General features: G+C 43.1%; 1 protein-coding gene across 1 annotated transcript; it reads right to left on the bottom strand.

The window, feature by feature from the left end:
- Positions 1 to 335: 335 nt before the first annotated feature.
- LOC104489326 (CLIP-associating protein 1-like) lies at positions 336 to 21,906 on the bottom strand (the record flags this gene model as incomplete). The annotated part of the gene is made up of 6 exons (XM_010131477.1): positions 21,697 to 21,906; positions 14,611 to 14,689; positions 5,839 to 5,942; positions 2,276 to 2,367; positions 1,883 to 1,958; positions 336 to 433 (listed from the first exon to the last, which is right to left on the bottom strand). Coding segments are annotated over exons 1-6 (644 nt in total), but the record flags the coding sequence as incomplete, so codon positions are not given.
- Positions 21,907 to 21,978: the final 72 nt, after the last annotated feature.

The raw sequence follows: 21,978 nt of genomic DNA, 5'->3' as shown, positions 1-21,978 counted from the left end.
GAAGGCTCCTGTCTCACTGAACCCCAGAACTGGCGAGGACTGGTCTGACGTAATTAGCAAGAAGAGAGGCAGGACGATTTTCCTAATACAACCACCTTCAAGAGAGCAGCAGCTCAATGATTCACCGTGCTTTTGCTGCACACTTGCACCGTATGTGAAAAGCTTTCAGTGCTACAGTCAAGACTCTTCTACGCTAAGCAAGCTCGAGAATAAGGAACAAGAGGCGTCTAGTCATGAATTCTCATTTTTAACTTATTTTTACCGAGTTAAAAGCTCTGATGAAGAACAGTAACACAGGATGGCTCAGGATTACAAAATCAAACCTGCTAACTCACCTTCCAGGAGGAATTCCTCTCTTTGTAAGATCTATTCGCACTTTCTCTCCCACATGTCTGTAGACCTCTACAATGGCCAGTATGGCAGCATCTCTCACCTGCAAACACAGTTTAAATTGTTCATTTCAGGGTTACAGAATCCAAACCAACGTCTGCTGACAACCCACTAACCTTCCAGTTTCTATCAACCCTCACGCCCAATCCTTTCAGAAAACACTCAAAACAGCGAGGATGGAAGAGAAAGGAAATAAAACTTATTTCAAGATCGCATTTGTTCCAAGTTAGAAGGTCTCCGGATGGTGAATGAAAAACCCCAGAACTAACAGCTCTGAAGGGAATTTCTGGCATCAACATAGGAATATTTGTGGAAAACAATGTGTTTTATTTAGGACACCATTACAGGAGTCAAGGCTTCCAGAAGTTAGTCCGTGCACTCGGTCCTTACACTTGATCTTCCTTTCAGCTGTCTCTACACACAGTGAGGCCGTTCTGGAGAACTGAGGACCTGACTGCCCACGAGAGTGGGCCAAAACATCAGTGTTTTCTTTACTTCCTTCCACAGGAACTACGTGGCATTGCATAAGCACAAGGAAGGACACAAGACAAGACAGGGTAAGGGGAAAAAAGAACAATTCAAGCCAGGAGACAGAGGGCCTCCTTAAAGAATTTAAGCCACCGCCATCACAATAAAAACTGCCAAAAATGCACGTTAGTAAATGCCATTATTCTCTATAAAGAATTACTGGAATGACTTTAGTATTGTTCTTCGTAACTGTTCAGACTAAACCCACAATTGCTCTATCAAGATACGATCTACATCCTTACTAACGATCAAACAAGACAAATTCTTAACACATTTTCTCTAGAATAGAACAATGCTATGCTGGACAGAGACAAGGACTTTGCTGCGCCCAGAAAAGAAGCGTTAAGAGCTGCCCTGTTTATTTGCTCACCTCCCACCAATGCAACCTTCTCCCTCACCATCTTTTCTCTCTTCCAGAACTTCAGATAAATCAAGACAGATCTTATCCATTTCCGCTGGAAGGTTTTCTGAAGTTCACATGTCACTGTTATGAAGTACAGCTTGACTTTCACTGCAGATGTTTCTGCCTAATTAACAGATTCTAACTACAGTCCTATGCCATTTGGATTCCATTTCGGAAAATATTACAGATGATAATGTTATCTTTAGCAAATCTGGCAGGCTATTGCAGGTCTCATGTAGGGCTCCTTCTGGAGCCAATTCTTCCTGTCAATATACTTTTTTTTTTTCTTCTCCTTTTCTTTCAACACACTCGGTAAGAAACAATTATTTTCAGTAACAACTAGTCTCAGCCTCTGAAGGCAAAACTAAAGGTGCCAGTATACTGCAGTAGTGCTGCCTTTGCAACTCCACGTTCATCTTCCAACGGAAGGATGGGTTCAGAAAAAAGTGGGTTTATTGTTTCCCACTGTAAAAAACAATCATCTGCTTCTCTTCAGTGCCTGCGTTTATTCTGTTTTCAAAGCACCGTTGCTGAAGCACCAGTAAGTAATGAAATCCTTACCTGACTATTCGAGTCACCAAACGCTGTACACAGATGCGGGACCAACTTGCTGAGGATTAATGGTTGTGCACCATAACTAAAAAAAAAGTTAAATATATTGTTTTTAACAGAAAATATTTCATGCAGAAATGAACTTTTAGCTTAGCATTGATAAACTACAAACTTACATAAATCAAACTCCATCTCTCCCTTACTAGTCCTTTGTCTAATTTTAAATAGACAAAAATATGATACTTTTAGTCTTTCTTCCAGAAAACTCGCCAGTTAAGTTGTTCGGGTTTTCCCATTTATTAATCTTATAGAATGAGACTTCCTAAATTATCCCTTTCAGAGAGAAATGACATACAGAAAAAGGACAGAACTGTTACGTCTCCGGAGGAACAAAAAGCTTACATGTTTAAGGTAGCAATAAGACACAAACACACTCCTTCTCGGGATCGGTAATTCTTGTGTTTAAAACCAACAGCGAGGCGTTCCCAAATGTACTATAAAAACAGAAATAATTGTCTGTGATTACCAGGAGCACAAGACAACGTAATTCTAACCACAGTTTATAATTACATAAATAGTTTCAAAAAAATAACAGAAGACAGGTCCACTGGCAAAATAAAGGCACTTCTCCGATCAAATTCAGTTATAAGACGCACGGCACGGAACACAGATTATTTGTACGCCAAAACAAATCCTACAAACCTCCTTCAGAAATCTAGCTGAGTAGTCCTATTGTTTGGGAAACAGCTCTTGAAGACAGGCAGAATTGTTCCGATTGACACACACAAAACAAACACTACCAGGACAAACTACTGACTCAAGCAGAAGCTGCTGTGTTCTTTTTGCTCATTTTCTGTTTCCCTGCCTAAATTTCCTCTCACCCGTTTTAGCTCGTCCTTATCCATACTCCTGCTATCCACTTCTCCCCAACCTAAGCTTTAAATTAATCTCTCCAATTATTTCTTGTCCATTCATTCTAATTCCCTTGCTCCCATTTTTGTCCTGCTTTCGATTCTCCTCTTGCGCTGGTGCCGTGTCCTGCAGTACAATCCTCTGGCTCACTGAACCCTCATCTACTGTCTTGCGCACTCGTTTTTCACTGCCCGCCTTTAGTCCTTCCCTCCTCGGTTCATCTTTTTACCTCTCCATCTCCGTGTTGTTCTCTAGCTGGACGTGATGGGGTGAACAGCGATGCTTACGAAGGCCGGGGGTTCTCCGGGGGATTGCGGAGCAGATGCACAGGCTCCCGCTGGAAGTCCCCCAGCTGCAGCGCTGCCATTACAGCCCCGCCAGCCAGCCGGCACCCGTGGCCAGCGTTGCCTAGTGATGGCTGCACACTGGCAATAGCACATTTTGCAGCCTGGGCACCACCCCCAAAGTGCTGCAATGGCAACACCTAATGATTCCATACAGATCTGCTAAAACGCGTGAGATTCGAGTTACTGCAATCGCATTCGGCTTTCCCCGCAAAAAACGCTCACAGGCAGCAACTGAGCATCAAAAACACACAGTGGGAGAGCAGGGGGTGCTGCATCCTCTTTATTAACCATGTGGAACGCTTCAGAGCAGACATAGAAATTTCCAATTAGAGCCTCGCTTGATTACTTGGTCCCCTCTGTGGTTTCTTGTTTCTTTGCTTTATACTTCATTATATTTAGAGAAAACAAAGCTTAGATAAGCAGGATATTGTTTGCCAAAACTGTGCAGCTTAACAACAAAGCGTGGGAATTTACAATTAACCCACTGTCCTGGAGAAACATGGGAAAAAAGGAAATCTTGCTGGGCATACACAAATACAGGTAGAGAGGGAACTGTAAGGTACTGAAACAAACAGAGACTGCAGAGAAATTCAGTCTTTCACTAAATTAACCCTACTTTAACATCTCGATTCTTCTAAACAGAGAAATCCCAATGACTGTGTAGAAATTTCAACTCTCATGACTTCCTAGCAACAGTTGGTGTCAACCTCCCTTTGTCCCGTCCATGCATTTATACCACCTATATTCTTACTTTTATGCTTTCCTGCCCATAACCAGCTACATTTATTTTTGGCTCATAAAAAGCCCCCAAACAAACAAATCCAAAAGAAAACAAGAAACAACAAAGAAGACAAACACATCTAAAAGAAGAAAAGGGAAGTGACAACAGAACAATAATTATGTATTACTCAACAACGCTCTAGAACAGACAAGACGAGTTGATTGGAAAGAAACTTAAAGGGCTTACTGACCCCAAATTATTCCACCCGGTTCTTCCAAAGGGATGTTTCTCTGCAGCAAAGGGAGCCTAAAGCTCTGAATTTCATTTTTGGAAGCATGGGAAAGACTTGTCTGTTTTGGTCCCTGCAGCGATAGTGACTGATGCTTTCCATCCAGATTTTTAGCGATGCATAAGCTGTGCTGAGTGCAGACAACTGAAGCCAGGTTTCGCCCACCCTAGGGGAGTTCAACCCCTTCTCTGACTTACACATGCTGTTCTTTGACCCCACGAACATTGTGTTCTTTCTGACACTGCCAGTAAGCTTCAAAGGCGATGGAAACTTCCATCGCCACAAGGTACAGCCTAACAACCCTTCAGAAGCTCAAAGATGGAACAGTAACCTACAACTCCCTCCCGATGAGGGCCTGGCCCAAATCACCACATTCTTTTTCAGCAGTTCAAATGAAGGTGTCTCCAAGATGCTCTGCTGTGAACTTATCCAAATACCATTACTGCAGACATAGGTGACCTCCAGCCTGCAGGCCAGGTACTCAGGAGCAGCTGGGGCACAGGAACACGTCACTCATGAACTACTGGCACTTAGGCATGAAAAAATGCTGCTGTGACTCGCTCAGTAAGGTCAAAACTAGACCTTGTGAAAAGGTAAAGGGACATCTTTGTGGATGACACTACTAGACTTTGATGCCTAAATGCCAGTCAGATCTGTGACCAAATCATGTGAGAAAATGCCTCATGTTGGAAGGGACACAAATACGTTTCTGTAGTTGCCCTGCATGCTACCTGTTTGCCATCAGGCAACCAGAGTCATTTTCTCACTGCAAATCAAGTCTGCAAAAATCTTACTCCCTGCTCACAAACATTCTAACCTGTTCCTATGAATGAACCAAGCCAGGAATTAGCACATAAAAGAACTGAATTCCTGTTCACAACAAAATATGACATTCCCTATTAACTTCTCCAATTAGAACTCAGAAACAGATTTTCCCCAGAAATGAAAACCTAAAATTGTGAGTTCCTAGTGCCAACCACGGTCCCCAGAGTTCCAAATAACATCATTGCTCGAACAATATAATCCTGCTAAACCATCCTATATTTTTCAGAGTCAGAGTAGAAATACAAGATTCAGCACCTGGAAGCCACATAATGCAGGACTATTGCTACGTGTTCGAGCAAGAGTAAAGGAAAGTAAAATAAATTCAGAGCTAAACATATTTATTTATTCCCATTACGCAAATTCAAATGCAGGAGGATGCTTCAAACATGCTTTAATTAACAAGTCCTGCCATGTGACATGAAAACATCTACTCAGAATTTAACTAGGATATACAGAAACTGCAGAATTCACTGTGCCAGATTTTATCTTCCGCTGAACAATGCACCGGTGTCAATCCGGTGATGTTATAAAAAAAGTTGACGTTCTCTTGAACATCTTCACCAATTTACACCTCTACCAGACCTACCTCAAACTGACCTGCTGTTTACATGTGAGCTACTATTTGTGCCTTTTTCCTTTCTATGATATCTCTAACAGAAATTATTATCCCATCAGCATCTTTTCCATTTTTTGTCTTCCCTTGCTTGGCAAACCTAAACAAATTTTTCTTTACACACATTCACACATTTACATTTTACCATTTACACCATGAACAGTCGCCACAACATTGTGACATATTCAAAGTCAAGCTCATGCGGAAGTCACGAGCTCGCTGAAGGCCAACACCCGAGCGGACGTTAAGGGCTCATACCATGGGTGGTGCTGCTTTCTCCATCAATTTCAGGATAAGATTCTGCGCTTGCTCTCGAACTTGGTCTTTCGCGTCTCCCATACGATCTATCAAAGCCAGGAGCACTACAGGAGAGGAAAAAAGAGAGATGATTAAACACCCAATGAGGCTTCAGGATAGTTTCTGAAAGGTATCTAAGATACATCTCCTGCAAAAATAATAGCTGATTTTAAGTTGGTCAAAATATTTTGAAGTCTCAAATGTAATTCTATTTTTCAAGACTAACAAACGCATTGGAGTGAAACTGAAGAAAACAGTGTCTTCCAACCGGCTGAAAAGAAAGCAAGATCCCATTTTAATTAAACCTGTATGAATGACTTGAATTTAATCTTCGAAACAAGCACCAGTAGCTTCTGGATGTCTGGCTTTTCTGAAACATAACACTAGGCCAGGTGAGTGGGAAAGAACCGCGACAGGAAAAAAGCACTGCTTGAAAATCAGCGGGATTTTGCGGTTTGATTTAAAAGAACTAGAAGCTTTAAATCCTCCTCTTTGCAGAGTGTGTCTTGTGGGAACCTGGCCTCGCCTCAGTAGAAGTATTGATAAAAGTTACTACTTTAAAACAAGAGTGCTCAAGAAATCTTTAACTAAAACTGCAGGAATAGCTAATGATTTCACATCCTAAAGATCAAAACCTACTCAGACTGACAGGACTCACCCATTTTTTGCTTATCCAGAGAAACATTTATAATTATAACTGATAAATCACTGTTAGGATACTGAGGAAAGTCGGACATCCTACTATACTGGTTCCCAGTCCACCATGTGGCACCTACACAGCACTGGGGCTGAGTCTGCAAGTCTGCAATGACCATGTCATGCTGAAACCGGCACCATGTTTACCTTGAGTCTTCTGGAGATTCATTCATATTCCAAACGGAACGGACGGAGTAGCAGCTAAAGCCACCTTTTGCTGCATTTGGAGCTGCATCTCTGAACACCGGAGGGTATTTTCCCATTGCTGCCTGATCTCCCTAGCTCTGACTGCCATAAAATCAGTTTCCATCACCAAGGAAATCACCTTATCACCCTATTTTTGAAAGGGAGATCTGAAGGAATTTTCACAGTACTTAGTAATTTTAGAAGAATCACTACGCAGTAAAGTTGCCGGCAGAAGAAACGGAACAGAATCAGTAACCTGGGAGGGCTCCCCAGTCCTCTGATCCTACATCAAAACCAGCAGCCGCTTCTGTACCATGACTGTTACGGGAGTGACAAGCTGTTGAAGCTTGTTGGATTTCCCTTCCTGCTGCATCTGAACACCTTCTAATTGTCCTGATGTGAATATTTCATTCTGCTGGCTCTGGATATTCCGCTGATATCTTAAGTGACAAGTTCCCTTTCTCCTCTGAATGAATCATTACAGCCACTTCCATTAGAGAGTTTGAAGAGAAGGGTCTGCGGTTTTGCTGCTTGGGCTGGCTTCTTTGTTGTAGTTTTCTTGGTGCAGGGTGTTAGGTTTTTGTTCTGGTTTGGTTTTTTTGAAGGGTGATTTTGTTTTCTTTGGTGGATTGTGTTTGTTTGGGTTTTTTCCCCCCACAGAAGAAACATTCAGAACTCAAGAAGTCATTTTTCAGAGTACACAGCTGACCCTTCCCGTGAACTTCCCATCAGTCATAAACCTACTAACGGCAATTCTCTTCTCCGCTGTACTTTTCATTACTCTTTCCAGCACTTCCAAGCCCACTTTTTACCTGTGCCACACACCACTGGTGAGGTCTGCTCCAGTAACCTGACCACTGCGCAGCTGAAGGCAACTCCAGCCTTGCAAGAGGGAAACTGAGAAGCTGTTCCAGCAGAGAGGAACACAGCGAGCGCCAGTCCTGCGGGAACACGGCTCCTTTGTGCCTAATTAGCACGCCGAGTCAGTTGACGGAGCTGCAGATACCAGGGCTCTGCTCAGATCACTTAGGCAAGCACAGAGAACAGCTACCAGAAGTGGCTGAGCTGAGGTCACCGAGCTAAACTGAGCGATGACACAGCCTGCAGATTTCAGTGCACGGAGCCACAGAACACGCCAGCCTTTGTCACTTGCAGAGCTCTGACAGAGGGACAACCTCTGTGGGAGCTGTTCAAGGGCCCCAGTGTCTGCAGGCTTGGCTTTTTCGCCCCCTAAACCTCAGGTTTCAGTAAGGCCCCGTATAAGTCATGACATATTCTGTTTGCCTAGGACAAATGAAATTAGGCTGTTGAACGCTGGCAGCCGCCAGCTTGTTTTCAGTTTAATAGTTCATCTTTTCTGTCAGAACAAAGTCTAAACAGAAATTGGTTGTTACTTATTGATGAAGGTTCAGAATGCTCAGCCAGAAGGGGATCTCCATCAAACATATTTCACTTTGAATTCCTAATGGCTTTGTCGCTTTTTCCTCCAAACGTTAGACACGTCTACGGAGAGCTACAGTGAAAAGAGCTGAACTGCATCAGCTATCCTTTCTAGGAGTGAGTGGGTAACGCAGCTCCCCACCCAAAAACATTAACAGTATTTGAGACACTCAGGTCCATCCCAGCATCCTGCTTTGCTCATCTCCCTTCTCTTTTCCCTGCTCCGCTCTGTCCTGCCCAGCCAAAAATCACAGAAACTTTGGGTTCTCATAAGAAACCTCACCCAAGCCCAAGGCGGCAATTACTGCTGAGCGTCAGAGACGACAGTACAACACAGGCTGTTGCTCTCCATCAGGACAAGCCAGTGTTGTCACTAGGAAGTAGCACTTTGCCTACTCACTACGCCAACCAGTTTCCCCCCTCACAGCCTGTAGCACCTCTTGTACCAGTATTTGTCTGTCTACGAGGTGAACTGAGGGCGTACTCAGGCATTTAAGATGATACACACACCCTCCAATCAAAAGCACGAGCTCAGAGGAATTTTGGGACTGAGCCAGCAGGAACAGCCTGTGAAGGTTTTGGCACCTCAGGAAGTATCTGATGGATGTCTGTGCACTAGGATGTTATAAAAAAAGTTGACGTTCTCTTGAACATCTTCACCAATTTACACCTCTACCAGACCCACCTCAAACTGACCTGCTGTTTACATGTGAGCTACTATTTGTGCCTTTTTCCTTTCTATGATATCTCTAACAGAAATTATTATCCCATCAGCATCTTTTCCATTTTTTGTCTTCCCTTGCTTGGCAAACCTAAACAAATTTTTCTTTACACACATTCACACAATGATTTTACCACCAGCAGCTGGACAGCAGATTCAAGAGTTAGGGCCAAAACCAGCCTGGAGAGTGAGATCAGGGCTTTGAGAGATCAAATTGTTATTTCCTCTACAGTGCTGAAGATGGTAAACAAGTAAATCACAGTGCCCACAATAGCACCCGATGTATTTTTAAAAAGCCTGAGCAGCTTAACTGTATGAGCCCCTGCAGCAAAGAATGCCGTAGGTAGCACAAACAAATTCCTTCTGTTAAACTTTAACCAGAATTCCTTCTGTTACGCCACAAACACGGAGCTTTGCAGTTGCTGGTAACGCTCACAGCTCCCTCTCCATTCCTTCTCTCCACCGCTTGCAGCTGCCCTTTGTAAGTGCCCGTTTCATACATACCCTCTCATGCCTCTCCACTTCTAGAAACCAACTTTAGATGGTCCGTGTCTGCTCTGCTGCAAGGACTTACACAAAAGCTTTAAACAGCAACAATCTTTGCCAAGAAAACAGCATCAGCATTGGCAAAAATTCTGGTGACTAAAATCTTGCCTTAGACATTATAAGATAGAAGTCCGGTACACAGGAAATATAATCAAAAGCCAGCTCAAACACTAATGTGCTTTTTTGGGTCCCTCCAGGAGCCAACTAAGAACAGCATTAATGAGACACACTCTTCATCATCAGTAGTAGCAGGGAAAAAAAAGCACTTTTTTTATGATACACCCATCAATCTACCAGGTTCTCACTCTGAGGAACATGAGAGCCTTCAAGTCCAAAGAGTTAGACCAGCTAAAAAACTTGAAGGAAGAGAACAAACGTTCATGTAGCTTTCTGAAGTTTTTTAGCTCTAAGCTAGGTTTTTAGAGAACTAGTATTAATTACAACCAAACAGAAACCAAGGCAGGCTGGAATTTCTCTATTCTTATTTCTTCTTCCAGGTGTCACACAGTGAGGCGTCCACAGACATCAAGCAGATGGTACTCTACAGCACAGCCCATCGCTCAAGCGTGGATCATGTCAGGTAGAGCTCACTCCCACCACTGATAAATTCCAGTGCCAGCCAGGACATAAAAAGCTTTATAAGGCTGCACAGTAATTTATTTATTTATTTGCTGAAGCTTTAGGCAATCTGTCACCATGATGAATAAAGTCACAGCTTAAACGAGTTACCACCCCTAACTATAGAGGGGACTAAAATTTAATAGTTTTCTGAGATGTTGCAGGAAGTTCATCTTTCTGTTACATTTCAAAATACAAAAGCAATTCAAAGCACCTGCTCTGGAGAAAAACACACAAATAATGGTCTCAACATAATTAGGCTCCACGTTTAAATGAAATTAATAAACACGAAACATAAGAATCAGTCAGTCTCTAAAACCTGAAGATCAGTTTGTTGGTTTTTTGGTTTTTTTGGTTTTTTTTTTTTTTTACATGCTGTATAGCCCTCGTAGCTCATGCTAAAACAGTTCTTGGTTTTCATAGTGCTAAGGAAAGCATTTCTCCATACATCATTAAAGCCACTTATTGAAGAGACACAGCTTGATTAAACAGCACTTTTAAGTCTTTTCCATCAAAAAATTTCAATCATTAAGGAGGAAAAAAAAATTAAGGACTCAGGTGTCATTTAACTAAATGAAGTCTTACTCAAACGAATATTTCCAAATTCTTGTACCAGATGCTTTTAATCCAAATTCACTCAAAAAATTAATGCACATTGCAAGTCCTTACAACTGCTTTAAAATACATCAGGCAACCTACTTGCATGCTTAATTATCACAACAGATTTGAAAGAGCATTTAAATTACTCTGAAGAGTCTAATTTAAAGGTTTTTCCATCACTTCTGGAAGCCACCTGGGAAAGAATTCAAACACGTGCAGACTGGTTTCACATCTTAGTACATGGCACTACAACTGCCTTCCACAATTATTTTTGTCCACTGGCTTGAAACTGCTATTACACTAGTTTTGTCTGTAAATTGTGTATCTATATTCAGACTTGGACATATATGTACATACGTAACACGTGTATCTGTGCTTGGTCCTTTCAAAGTGTCGAGTATCTTTCCTTTAATTTGCAGCTAACAAATATATCTGGCAACACACTGTAAGGTTGTATGTGAAACTGAGCGACTATACATATATCAGACTAATGGACAGATCAATATTTGTAGGAAAATACTGTGATACAACACCACATTAAAACCGAAACAGACTCCATGTACCTTTATTACACTTCTTCCCCTTTATTATACTTTTTCTTTTCTGCTTCCCTGGCAATAACAAGAGGGCAAAATAACATTCACTCCTTCTAGAAAAGGAAACGATGAGCAGAGACTTCTCGCCGAAAAGCCACCATCCAGTCACATTTGCCCGTAATTCTAACGTGCTCTTTTAGTTCTGCTCTATCATATTTTAATAATTGATGCCATCCCCTGGGAAAAACGATTGCGACAGGGTAATTATATACTCTTACGTAATCTCTTTTAATCACAGGACCAGCAGTGATTAAATACTGAAAGGTGTAACACTCAAACACTCCATCGGCTTTATTTCTTCTAGAACACACATCATCTTACAAACTAACACGTATCCTGGTATTTATTGCTTGCAAAGAATTTTGCAACACCCCGGAAGAAAGTTACTGCCACATTAGATTGTTGCCTGGGAAACTGCATTAAGTCTCTTATCAGGCTTTATACTTTAATATAAAGATCACTAACATGCTCTTCAGAATACTGGAAAGCCTCTGTCCAGCAGCTACTGTATTGATTTTGCCCAAATTTAATTTACAGCACATATGTAGGCGGTAAAGATGGAAATAATACAGCATTCGTGGGTATCACCTTCTAGGAAAAAGCCTATCATGTTTAGGGGGCTGAACAGTCAGTCACATTTGTTACTGTTCTCTGCACTTAGATCTATCCCTGTCATAACCGAACAGGAAATTAAATGGGGGAAATAAAAAAAAAGATGTTGTGCCATATTACAGTTGCATAATGTGCTGTTACACTTCCATCATTTACTGAGTCCTGCATCACAGATGAAAACATCCCGGGGTCACCAAAATGTAATGGTTTTTGTCAAGACAAAAATATATTTAAGGTTCCAGGTATTTTATAAAAAAAACCCCACAGTTGTAAGGGAAATTTCACTTAGAAAATAGGACTCATTGCATCTAAAGGCAAAACTAGAGTTAGCGGGTATCTTACATATACACCTGCCTTTACGCTGCAATCCTGATGTTCACTGAGGATATGAGCACCTATAATAACCTGCTGCAACAAACCAAGTTAACTCGAGTATACTGAAGCAGTAATTAAATTGCCTGGAAAAGTTCTATTATGCCTGTCTTAAAATAATATACTCCCATTTGACCAAAACAGAAGAAAGTAAAAACCTCCCGTATAAAATTCAATTATATATATACACAAAAATCAGCCATTAAGTAGAAGTATTTAGCTTCCAAATTTCCCAACGATTTCCGGCTTCATACCATGATCCCCATTTTCCCCCTATTACCACCTGCATGAATTGTGAACTCGCGACACACAATTGCCCACCTCATTAACTATGTTCACAGCACACAACGACCTCACTGGGCATAACGCAGACAAAAAACAACCCTGAAATGGCAGTCTGCGAAGAACGGTTGATAGTTCTCAAATGCCTAACAACGAAAACGTCAAAGCCTACCCAGATAAAGCTGTGGAGAAACAGGGGAGACACCACTAACGCCACGTTCCTCACACAGCCCTGAACTGCCAGCCTGCTGCCAGCTCGGCAGTCACGCTGACGGCGCGACAACCACTGCACCTCTCTGACCTGGCCCTGGTTTCTTCTCAGGTGCCTGCGAACGGACCACCATCAGACCCGATTCTTCAGCAGCCATTCTCAGACTGCATTAAGCCACATCTTGCCAAGTCAACACATGATTTGGGGAACTGCTGGTTCTTCTTCATGTTTTGGTGAAGGAAGCCGTCTTCTTGCTCACCAGTGTGCTTTTAATCGCTCTCAAATCCCAGACTACCCACCCTCCCAGACATCTAAACAAAGTTTTCATCTTACTGCTTCCCTGACAACTCCTGAAAACAATCCAAATCTTGTAATACCATTTGGAGAGACAGCGACCATCTGAACTGGTACCGATTAATACCACAGAATGCTCTTGTTACCGTCATCTAAAATAAAGGGGGGTTCCTGCCCTTACAGAGACTAACATTTCCGTGGCTGTGAGGCTTATAGAAAAGCTGATCGTGCACAGCCCTGACTTGCTCACGCAGCAGCCCTTGGTTCCAGAGAGGCTCAGAAGATCAATTTCAGTTGAAGGTGCTACAACTCATCCCTTCTGAAAAGCGCTTCTGGAACACACAGCTTCAGATGAAAAAACAGCAGCAGAAGAAATGAAGAAAGCTTTCCAACTTTTCACGAAGTTGGTGTAATTAAGTTCTACACACCACTAAAATATAAACTAAAACCGAATAAAACTCAGAAGCCCAATGCTGTAGCTACAAATGGGGACACTTCAGAAATCAATATCCTGCATAGCACAACAGGCCTCCAGTTCCCTTATACTGCTCTAACACAGAACTAACCAGCCAAGGCAAAATCCTCTCTGCAGCAAAATGGGTTTCCATCCGGTACCACTCTACTGCAGTCGCTCTACAGCATCCTGAAAAACGCTTCCAAGGAGGTGGGTTTGTGACTTGACATAAACTGTACTTCCTGTTCTGAAACTTCCCAATTTTGCTGATTTCTTAACTCTTAAATATAAAAGCAGAGGCAGAATCACCCGTAAGAGGAAGCTTAGCACTTTGACAGACAATTTGAGGTAGCTGGGGATGCGGGAAAGAGATGCACGTTTTGGAAAAGAACATTAAACTAGAAACATCTGTTAAAAATAGCCAGTGATGTAACACCAACATTCAAGCCGCAGTATCGCTATCTCTTTTCAAGGACAGCAGCACAAAGAGCTGCGTAGCTCGCTTGTACCTCCCAGAACAGCTGTGTCATACTCGGGCACACGCAGACTCACTAATCTGAAATTCATTCAAGTACACACTTCACACAGTTACAGCTCATACTTTTTTCACCCCATAAAGAGTTTAGACAACTAAAAGCTCCAGCCCAGTTACCCAGCAGCAGCTGGACCACTTAGACCCCGCAGACCACAGGCTTCAGCAGACATAAGGCTCCAATTAAAGCGATCTGCAAATGAAACCTTCAATCTTTAACACTAGTCAAAGGTAATGCACGGGTTCCAATGCCATTTCTAGATGACTGTCTTGGGGACTGGTAAGCAAGTACCTAGCAGGGGAGTGGTAAGCAGCTTTATAGCATGAAATTCATCCCCAAAGAGATATTCCTGGAACCTTTAAAAGCTCCCAACCACCACCTAGATATCAGTGACTGCCTGACAAACAAGTATTTTCAAGTTAATATAAAATTATTCACATTCCAACACAGCAATAAAATGCCTACCAATATATTATAATGAGCTCAGAAAGCTTTCGACATGTGCCACTTCAGCTGCTGAGGGGGGAAAAGTGTCTTTTTAGACTTAAAAGGGAAGTTGGTTTTCCACTTACCAGTTCCTATATAGGATTTAAAGCGTCCAGATAGTCTGTCGACAAAGGCACCTAAAACATCTAATCCCAGCAATGCGACCTGTTGAAACAAAAGCATCAAACACAGAGATCACTAAAAAGAGATCCCTAAAGAATTCTTTAGAATATACTATAAAGAACTTAGACGTATGTAGGCAAGCACGCCAAAAGACTGTGTCTTAACTGTAAGACAAAGTTCCAATTAGAGAGCTCATAATTCCTTGAAAGCTTTAAAACAAAGTTATCAGAATGCCTGGAAGGGATGGAGTATATTTACATATACCAGAGGGTTCAGATTTCTCAGTACTTGTCCTGAAACAAAGAAAATAAATATTAGAAATCCAACGGTTGAGTATTTTTAATTGCAAATGATTACAACTCGATAATTGTGAGGACTAAGGCGCTGGAAGAAGCTCTTGTTTCTGAGCTGTTGAAAGAAACCAAACAGAATGCCTTAACACCAAAAAAGGGGAGATGTTTGGTTTTTCCGAGTCTGGTAACTGCACAATTTAAAAATGCCAAACTAAGACCCCAAACATAAATACTAATACAGATTGGAAAAAAAAAAACAACCTCAAAGCCACGGTTTACACAGCTTCTCAGATGCTAAAAGCTTACTTCAGTCTGGAGACTTAGCTCATCCACTAAGGTCATTACACCGTTTTCCAAACTCCCAGAAGAAAACAGCTGTGAGAAGCTAATACTGTCTTGCCCAGCAGCTCAGACCACACATTCGTCCACCTGCTCGCTAAGCTGGTGAAGATTTATTTCTCTTCATTTGCTCACATTCGCCAAAAATACATAAATTCAGAAAACAAAAGGAAGTTCAAAATACTACAGGGATTGAGAGAAAGTTCACACTGATGAGCAGAAACTGGAGGAGAGGACAATACCAGCTAATAAACAAAAACATGATCAGAAATTATCAGCTAAACTGCATTATTTTAACAAGTCAGGACACTTTTTCTGCATTAACTATCCTGCATGCTGTTTGCAGACTTAATTCTTCATTTCCTATAATAGCTCATTATGCATTTGCACACCCTGCGCACACACACACAGGACCCCTTGAGCCTTGTTTCCATGGGAAACTAGACAAATACAGTCCCCATGAACCCCAGGATCTGCAGCAACCACATCATTAAGGAGCTTTTAAGAGATTTAGCAGCGTATCTAGCGGATGGCATCACTGACTTAAACTGATACATTGCCGATAAGAGACTCCGTCTATAGCTTCGGTTGAGAGAACAGAATACCAGAACTGACAACTTAAGACAAAAAAAATCCCTAAGTCACTCTTTTTGATGATGTCAAGGCTTCCCAAAAGCTCTTTCCTTTAGCATTCATTTCTGGACTGTCAAGTATAGGAGACCCGAGACAAAAGCTCAGCCTAACAAGTGATGCCTTAAAGAAGGCAGCAGCCAAAACCTCAGTCCCAGCTGCAGAAGCTGGGACCACTCACGTCTTCTATACTTCAGATGATCAAGCTGACAAGAGAGCACTATCTCCCTTCTCTTGGTTCTTTCATCTTCAAGGGTACAAACGACACATTCCAAAGACGTGTACAACCTTGTTTTCTTGGAGCACAGACTACTACACTTCTTATGAAAATCTTCCTTTCACTACCCTTCCGTGACAGCCAACCACAAGTCGTGTCAGCATCGCAGTGAAGTCACCACGTTACAGAGGATTACTGAATGGATCACCCAAATCTATCCAGAGACTGGTGAGTGCAGTGCAGCACTGGACGTGTTTGGTTTCTTCAGAGGTCCTTCTCAACAGGCATAGATCTGGGAGGTCCTTGTGATTTTGACCTCTCTCCTGTACAGCAGCCAAAACAAGCAAGCACAGTGCTGTCATAAAAATTTTGTAGCTTCTAAAAAAAAAATTATCTGTTTTACTGCCCTTTCCCCATGATGGGAGCAGTAACATACCTGTCCCCTGCATGAACTAAGAAACATTTACTCAGTTTTGAAGAACACATTAGTGTAACACTAAAAATGGGTACTGGAAAAATGTTTATAACCTTCTACTATTTCGAAATCTCTCATCGTCTTCAAACTGACTTGAGTTCAGACTGAAAGCGTTGTTCTCGATTCTGTGGACACCACAGGATCCAGCACTCTGCAACGCGTCCCGTACTGCCTCCCACTCGATTTGTTACAGGAACATCTACGGCTTGCTTCATCCACACATGGGACGTTCCTCCTTGACCACTGCCATAATTTTTTCATACTTTTTTCCAAGGACAGTGAGCATAAAACAAAAGTATGACTGAGCAACACCTGACATTTTAAGCCACTTGCTTTTTGAGATTGTTTGGTTTAAGCTTTATGCGCTGCAGTGGGAAAAGTTTGAAGTCAGAGTCTCCTTCAAAGCAGGGCGCAGCCAGACGGCATTTCTCTTTGGAATACACCATTAAGAAAAAAATAGCAAGCTTTTCCTCTCACAAAGAAAACGCCACTTGAAAGCCCTTCTAAGCGTGTTGATGGAGCAGAACAAAGAAACACTTTATTTTAGGACTTTGTGCTTCCAGAAGAATATCATTCTTCTCGTGCCCAAGGTCCCTTACTCTTTTTCCCGGTTTCCTCTCATTTAAACATTCTATCAAACACACAGTGATTCCCATTTTCTGCTACTTCCTCCTACCCCTGCACCAACTCTTCTGCTGCGAGCAAACACTCCTGCAGCTCAAAAGTAACCCACTGCGGGAAAGGAGTCCAACAAACGCACACGTTCTCCGGCTCATCTCCTCTGCAAGCCCGTTCACTGCGCAGCCCGCAAGCCCTGGGGTCCGCGTGACGCCAGCACGACGCACCATCGCAATCCAGCAGCCAGGGAAAGAAACCGCTTGGATCAGCAGTGCCGCTCAAAGAGCATGTTGTGGCTCCTGCACGCTGACTGCTGTGGATTCTGTGCTGAAGGACGTGCCTCTCCTCTGGGACACTTGGAAAGGTCTCTGTTCTCACCAAGCAATCAAATCGCAAGCTGAGAGAGACGGCCCTGCTCGCCTTCTTGATTTGCAGGCATTTTGGAGCTGGCGCCCTTCAATCTCCTGTAGCATCCATCAAATGAGCTTGTCGAACAGGGGAAAAATTAATTCAACGTTGACAAGAAGTTAATTGCCTCCAGAACAATGGGGAGAAGGCCTGGCCACGGGAGGAGCGGAGCTGCTGCTTCACCAGGGACCACAGTCAGGCTGGATTACACAAACGGAAGCTGCAGAACAATTGAGAACTGCCAGTTCCACCTCTGGAGGAGATGCCCGAGAGTTTGAGACTACGTACTCCCCATTCCTAATTAAAAGCTGGACAAAATTACGTTTTAATTAAACTTAAAATAATTAAAACTTCTTGCAGGTTTCCCTTGCCTTCTGGAGACCTGCTTGATAATTTGGCTATCGTTCAATAGTTTACTTAACAGTCTACAACAGAACATAAATAACACATGAAAAAATACTAAGTATTACTCAAGAAAGAATGGAATCATTGAACTTGAAAACTAAAACTGGATTCACAAATGGACAGGTCGAACCACATTCTCACTACTTAGAAATACAGGCAGTAGCTCCCACACAGCCAACATGAAACGAACAACCTGAAGAAGGGAAAAATGAAATTCAAAGAGCTCAAAGTCAAAGGTTTCTCCTCCAACTAAGACATGTAAATCACCACTGTCTGTAGGACACAGCAGGAACCATACCGTATCTCCCAGTATTTGGTGTACAGCCAGACACCAGAGTAAAAGGTAACTCCACAGATTTGCCTAAAAGGAACAGATTATCAGGAATAAATAGTGTGAAATCCCATGTTTTCTTTGCACAGCAAACAGCTCTGACATAAAAGCAGTGATTAATAATTATTTTCTTACTGTGACTGAGGAATAAAAGAAGGTAAAATATCGACTACAACGGTAAGAAACCCAAAAATGACTCTCGGTCACAACCATGACTCTTCTCACATAAAATTACCTTGAGAAACAACAAGAATTTTAGACATAGGATTTTATTATGCAAATCACACCTGATTAGAAGAGCCAAAAGGAGGCTTTATTGCTCGAAAAGTAAGTTTTATGAGGATAATTATTCAATTTTGGTGGCCTTCAAAAACCCCACAACATGCCAACAGCCAAGAGCCGACTTGCAGAGCTCGACTTGAAAAGCAGCATTTCTCCATCCTACATCTCTTCAGAAGTTTAAAGCACATTTCTTGAGTCAGAGACAGAACAGTTTGAGCCACCAGACTGCAGAGACAGGAGATGTGTTCATTAAAACTCATGTGTACATAGATGAGCATCCAGGTTAACCTGGCCAAGCCAGCAAATATCTACCAGTAGCGATACCCTCAGAATTTACTGCTTGAAGTTCACCCGAGAGTCTGAGTGCAAACAGTGCCACTAATCCCACCTTCTGAGACTGTCAAATATTTCAGCTTCGAGAATAAATACCAGCAGATTCAGACCATCTCCCAGCTCTTAACACTTCACATCCAACAGAACTGCTCCTTGCTACATTTCAGATTGCACTGCCCTCATTTTTCCCCTCACCAAGCAACAATCCTCAGTTCAGTGAGCAACTCTTTCATTGTGAGGAGATCCAAAGGAAAAGCTTAAATCGTGCACATCTCCTGGGTACTCCCCGGTGTCTCTGGAAGCTCATCACTGACTGCATCGTCACTGAAGTCCCCAGGACACATCACCGAGGTCACCCTTGAAAGATGACTCATCTCTCCAGGTCACTGCCCGTGTGCGACAACCAACTTTCACTGGAACTCCACACCACTGCCCCATGAGTCAACGCGTTCTTAATCCCACCTTTTTGATTTCCCAGCCGCTCAAACTGGTAATTGTGTTTTCCACTCCAATGAGCTAGACCAAGGCAGAAATTTTCCTCTCTGCCTTCTTAGGCAGAACTGCGGGATTATCACACCACTGTAAACAGTCCCAAACTTCAGAAAAGCCAAAGCACTATTTCAATGGCCAAAATCCTTCTGAGACAATTAATTCAACCTCGCTGACAGCAAGTCCATACTTGTTTTACCTCGCACCTATTTCACACACAAGGGAAAATACGGCACGTCCCGGCCAAGTTACATTAGTTATTCCCTCACACGCAGTAGACATAGCGCTTCCCCTCAAAAATTCCTCCAGTGCTCCCTGCTTGTCACCCCAAGTCACTCAGCACAGCACTTCTGATAAATGGGCCAATCACTGGCCATTATCAGCACTCAATTAAACAGCCCTGTCAACAGGGAGGGGTTAATTACTTCGGGACTCAAGACCTGCAACACCTTTAGCAAAATACAAGAAAAGGATGGTAAGCAGAATTCAGTGCTCAACATACCCATTCCTCAGCAGAGGAAAGGGGGACCAAGAAATTATTACAAATACAGTAATGCGAAATACAGATTATGTCAATATTTTTCTGGAGAATACCTGTAAGCTTCTGCTACTCGTTAATTTATGGTATCACTCAGGGCTGACTTTAATAACAAACTCAATCTAACACTTAAATGAGTAACACCTACACCTGCATGAGAGAAGACTCATGAGTAAGATGCAAACCAGTTTTCCAGAGTATTTTTTATTTCCATTTTGAAGCAGCAGATGCTGGCAGCCTCTACAACAGCTATGAACACTGGAACCAACCATGACCCTGCTGAGATAAGTAACTGTACACTGAAGGGTGTTCTTAGAGACCTGCACAGGTTTCATAGAATCAATTATCACCCGCAACTGCCCTCAGATGAGGAATATCAAGGCAAACAAATTATTCTTGTCCAAAATAGGGTGTTTCCTCAAGCTAACCTGATCTTCTACTGAACAAATACACTTCCTAAAAAGAAAAAAAAAAACAATCGTAAGGACAACTAGAGTCAAACCTTATTACTATGAGACCTCAAACGTCAAAGCACAATGTGCAAACGCGGTGCTATAAAAGGGGAAAAAAATACATTTTCTTCATGTTTCATGTGGTGGCCTTACAAGTTACTCCTGCGCCTGCCCCCTGAGTCCGAGCGAACAGAAAAACACCCAGTAACCTCCCTGCAGCGAGTTCAAAGGCCCAAAGTGCGGATCCATCATCTGACTAGACTCGGCGAGACGGCGAGGGAGGGGAACGGACGCCGAGGGCAGGGCGGACCTGGGCACCGCAGAGCGACATCGCCACCCCACGACCCGTCCCGGCTACACACCAGCGAGGAATTAAAAAAAAAGAAAAATCGCTAATGCGAATACGATTGTCCTTGGTCATAAACCCACGTTCTCAGTGGTGTCGCCGGCTGACCAGCAAGAGAAGCGACCCCCGAACGCTGCAGGAGAGGCGTGCAGCGGGAATCGCCGTCTGCCTGGAGCTCAGCCCAAAACGCATCAGAAAAAAAAAAAAAAGAAGCGAAGCCTGAGTCATCCCCGGGCTTGCAGGAGAGGCGTGCAGCGGGAATCGCCGTCTGCCTGGAGCTCAGCCCAAAACGCATCAGAAAAAAAAAAAAAAAGCAGCGAAGCCTGAGTCATCACTGGGCTGGTCTAGAGACACTACATAACTTCCCACGGACGGCAAGTCACCTAAAGACGATGTAAACTACTGCAAACTCGCCGCGGGAACCCCGAGAAGCAGCCTGCTCCTCCGGCCGCACGAAACGGCACCCGCCGTAACTCCGGCCCGGCCGAGCGGCTCTCCACGGCCTGCAGCAAACCACGGCAATGCCACGGAGCAGGGACGGCAGCGGCGGCAAAAATGATGATAAAAACCCAGCCCCTGTCTTGTTTCAGAATAAGAAACACAAGCTGGGCACGTGAAATAGTTGCTTTTTTAATATTACGTAAAAAAACCTTTAACCAACGATGCACGCAAACCCCAAACCCCACCGCTGCTTCTTTTAGGACAGAGGAATGGAAACAAGGAAAGGTTTCCCCAAATTTCTGAGTTTCCTTTTATAAGGAGAGGGATAACATGTGATACAAACATAGTTTTATTTCTGCTCGTATCTGATTAAAAAGTAACCCGGAGCTCCGCACCTCCCTACCATGATGAATCATGGTCTTCCTGTACCAAGCCTCGCCAAGCAGCCTTACCTTAAAATTGCTGGAGTTGACCCACGCTGTTAATTCGTCGATCACTTTGTCAAGGCTCTGCTGGTCCTGCTCCACATCGGGGGACCGGGCCGGGTCGCCCAGGTACTCCAGCAGCTCCTGGCCGACCTGCATTCTGCGGCCCACATCCTTCTGCTGCACCTGGTCGCAGAAATAATCCATATCGGCAGGCTCCATCCTCGGCCGCTGCGGAAAAGTTTTTGCGGAGACGAACCGACCGCCTTCAGGGTGGGGAACGTGGCCAAGGCAGGGCGGGGGGCGGCG

Source organism: Buceros rhinoceros, unplaced genomic scaffold (assembly GCF_000710305.1).
Source record: "Buceros rhinoceros silvestris isolate BGI_N320 unplaced genomic scaffold, ASM71030v1 scaffold10112, whole genome shotgun sequence".
Taxonomy (NCBI): domain Eukaryota; kingdom Metazoa; phylum Chordata; class Aves; order Bucerotiformes; family Bucerotidae; genus Buceros; species Buceros rhinoceros.
Note: the sequence above shows the minus strand (reverse complement) of the source record. Positions and strands in the feature narration are given on the sequence as shown.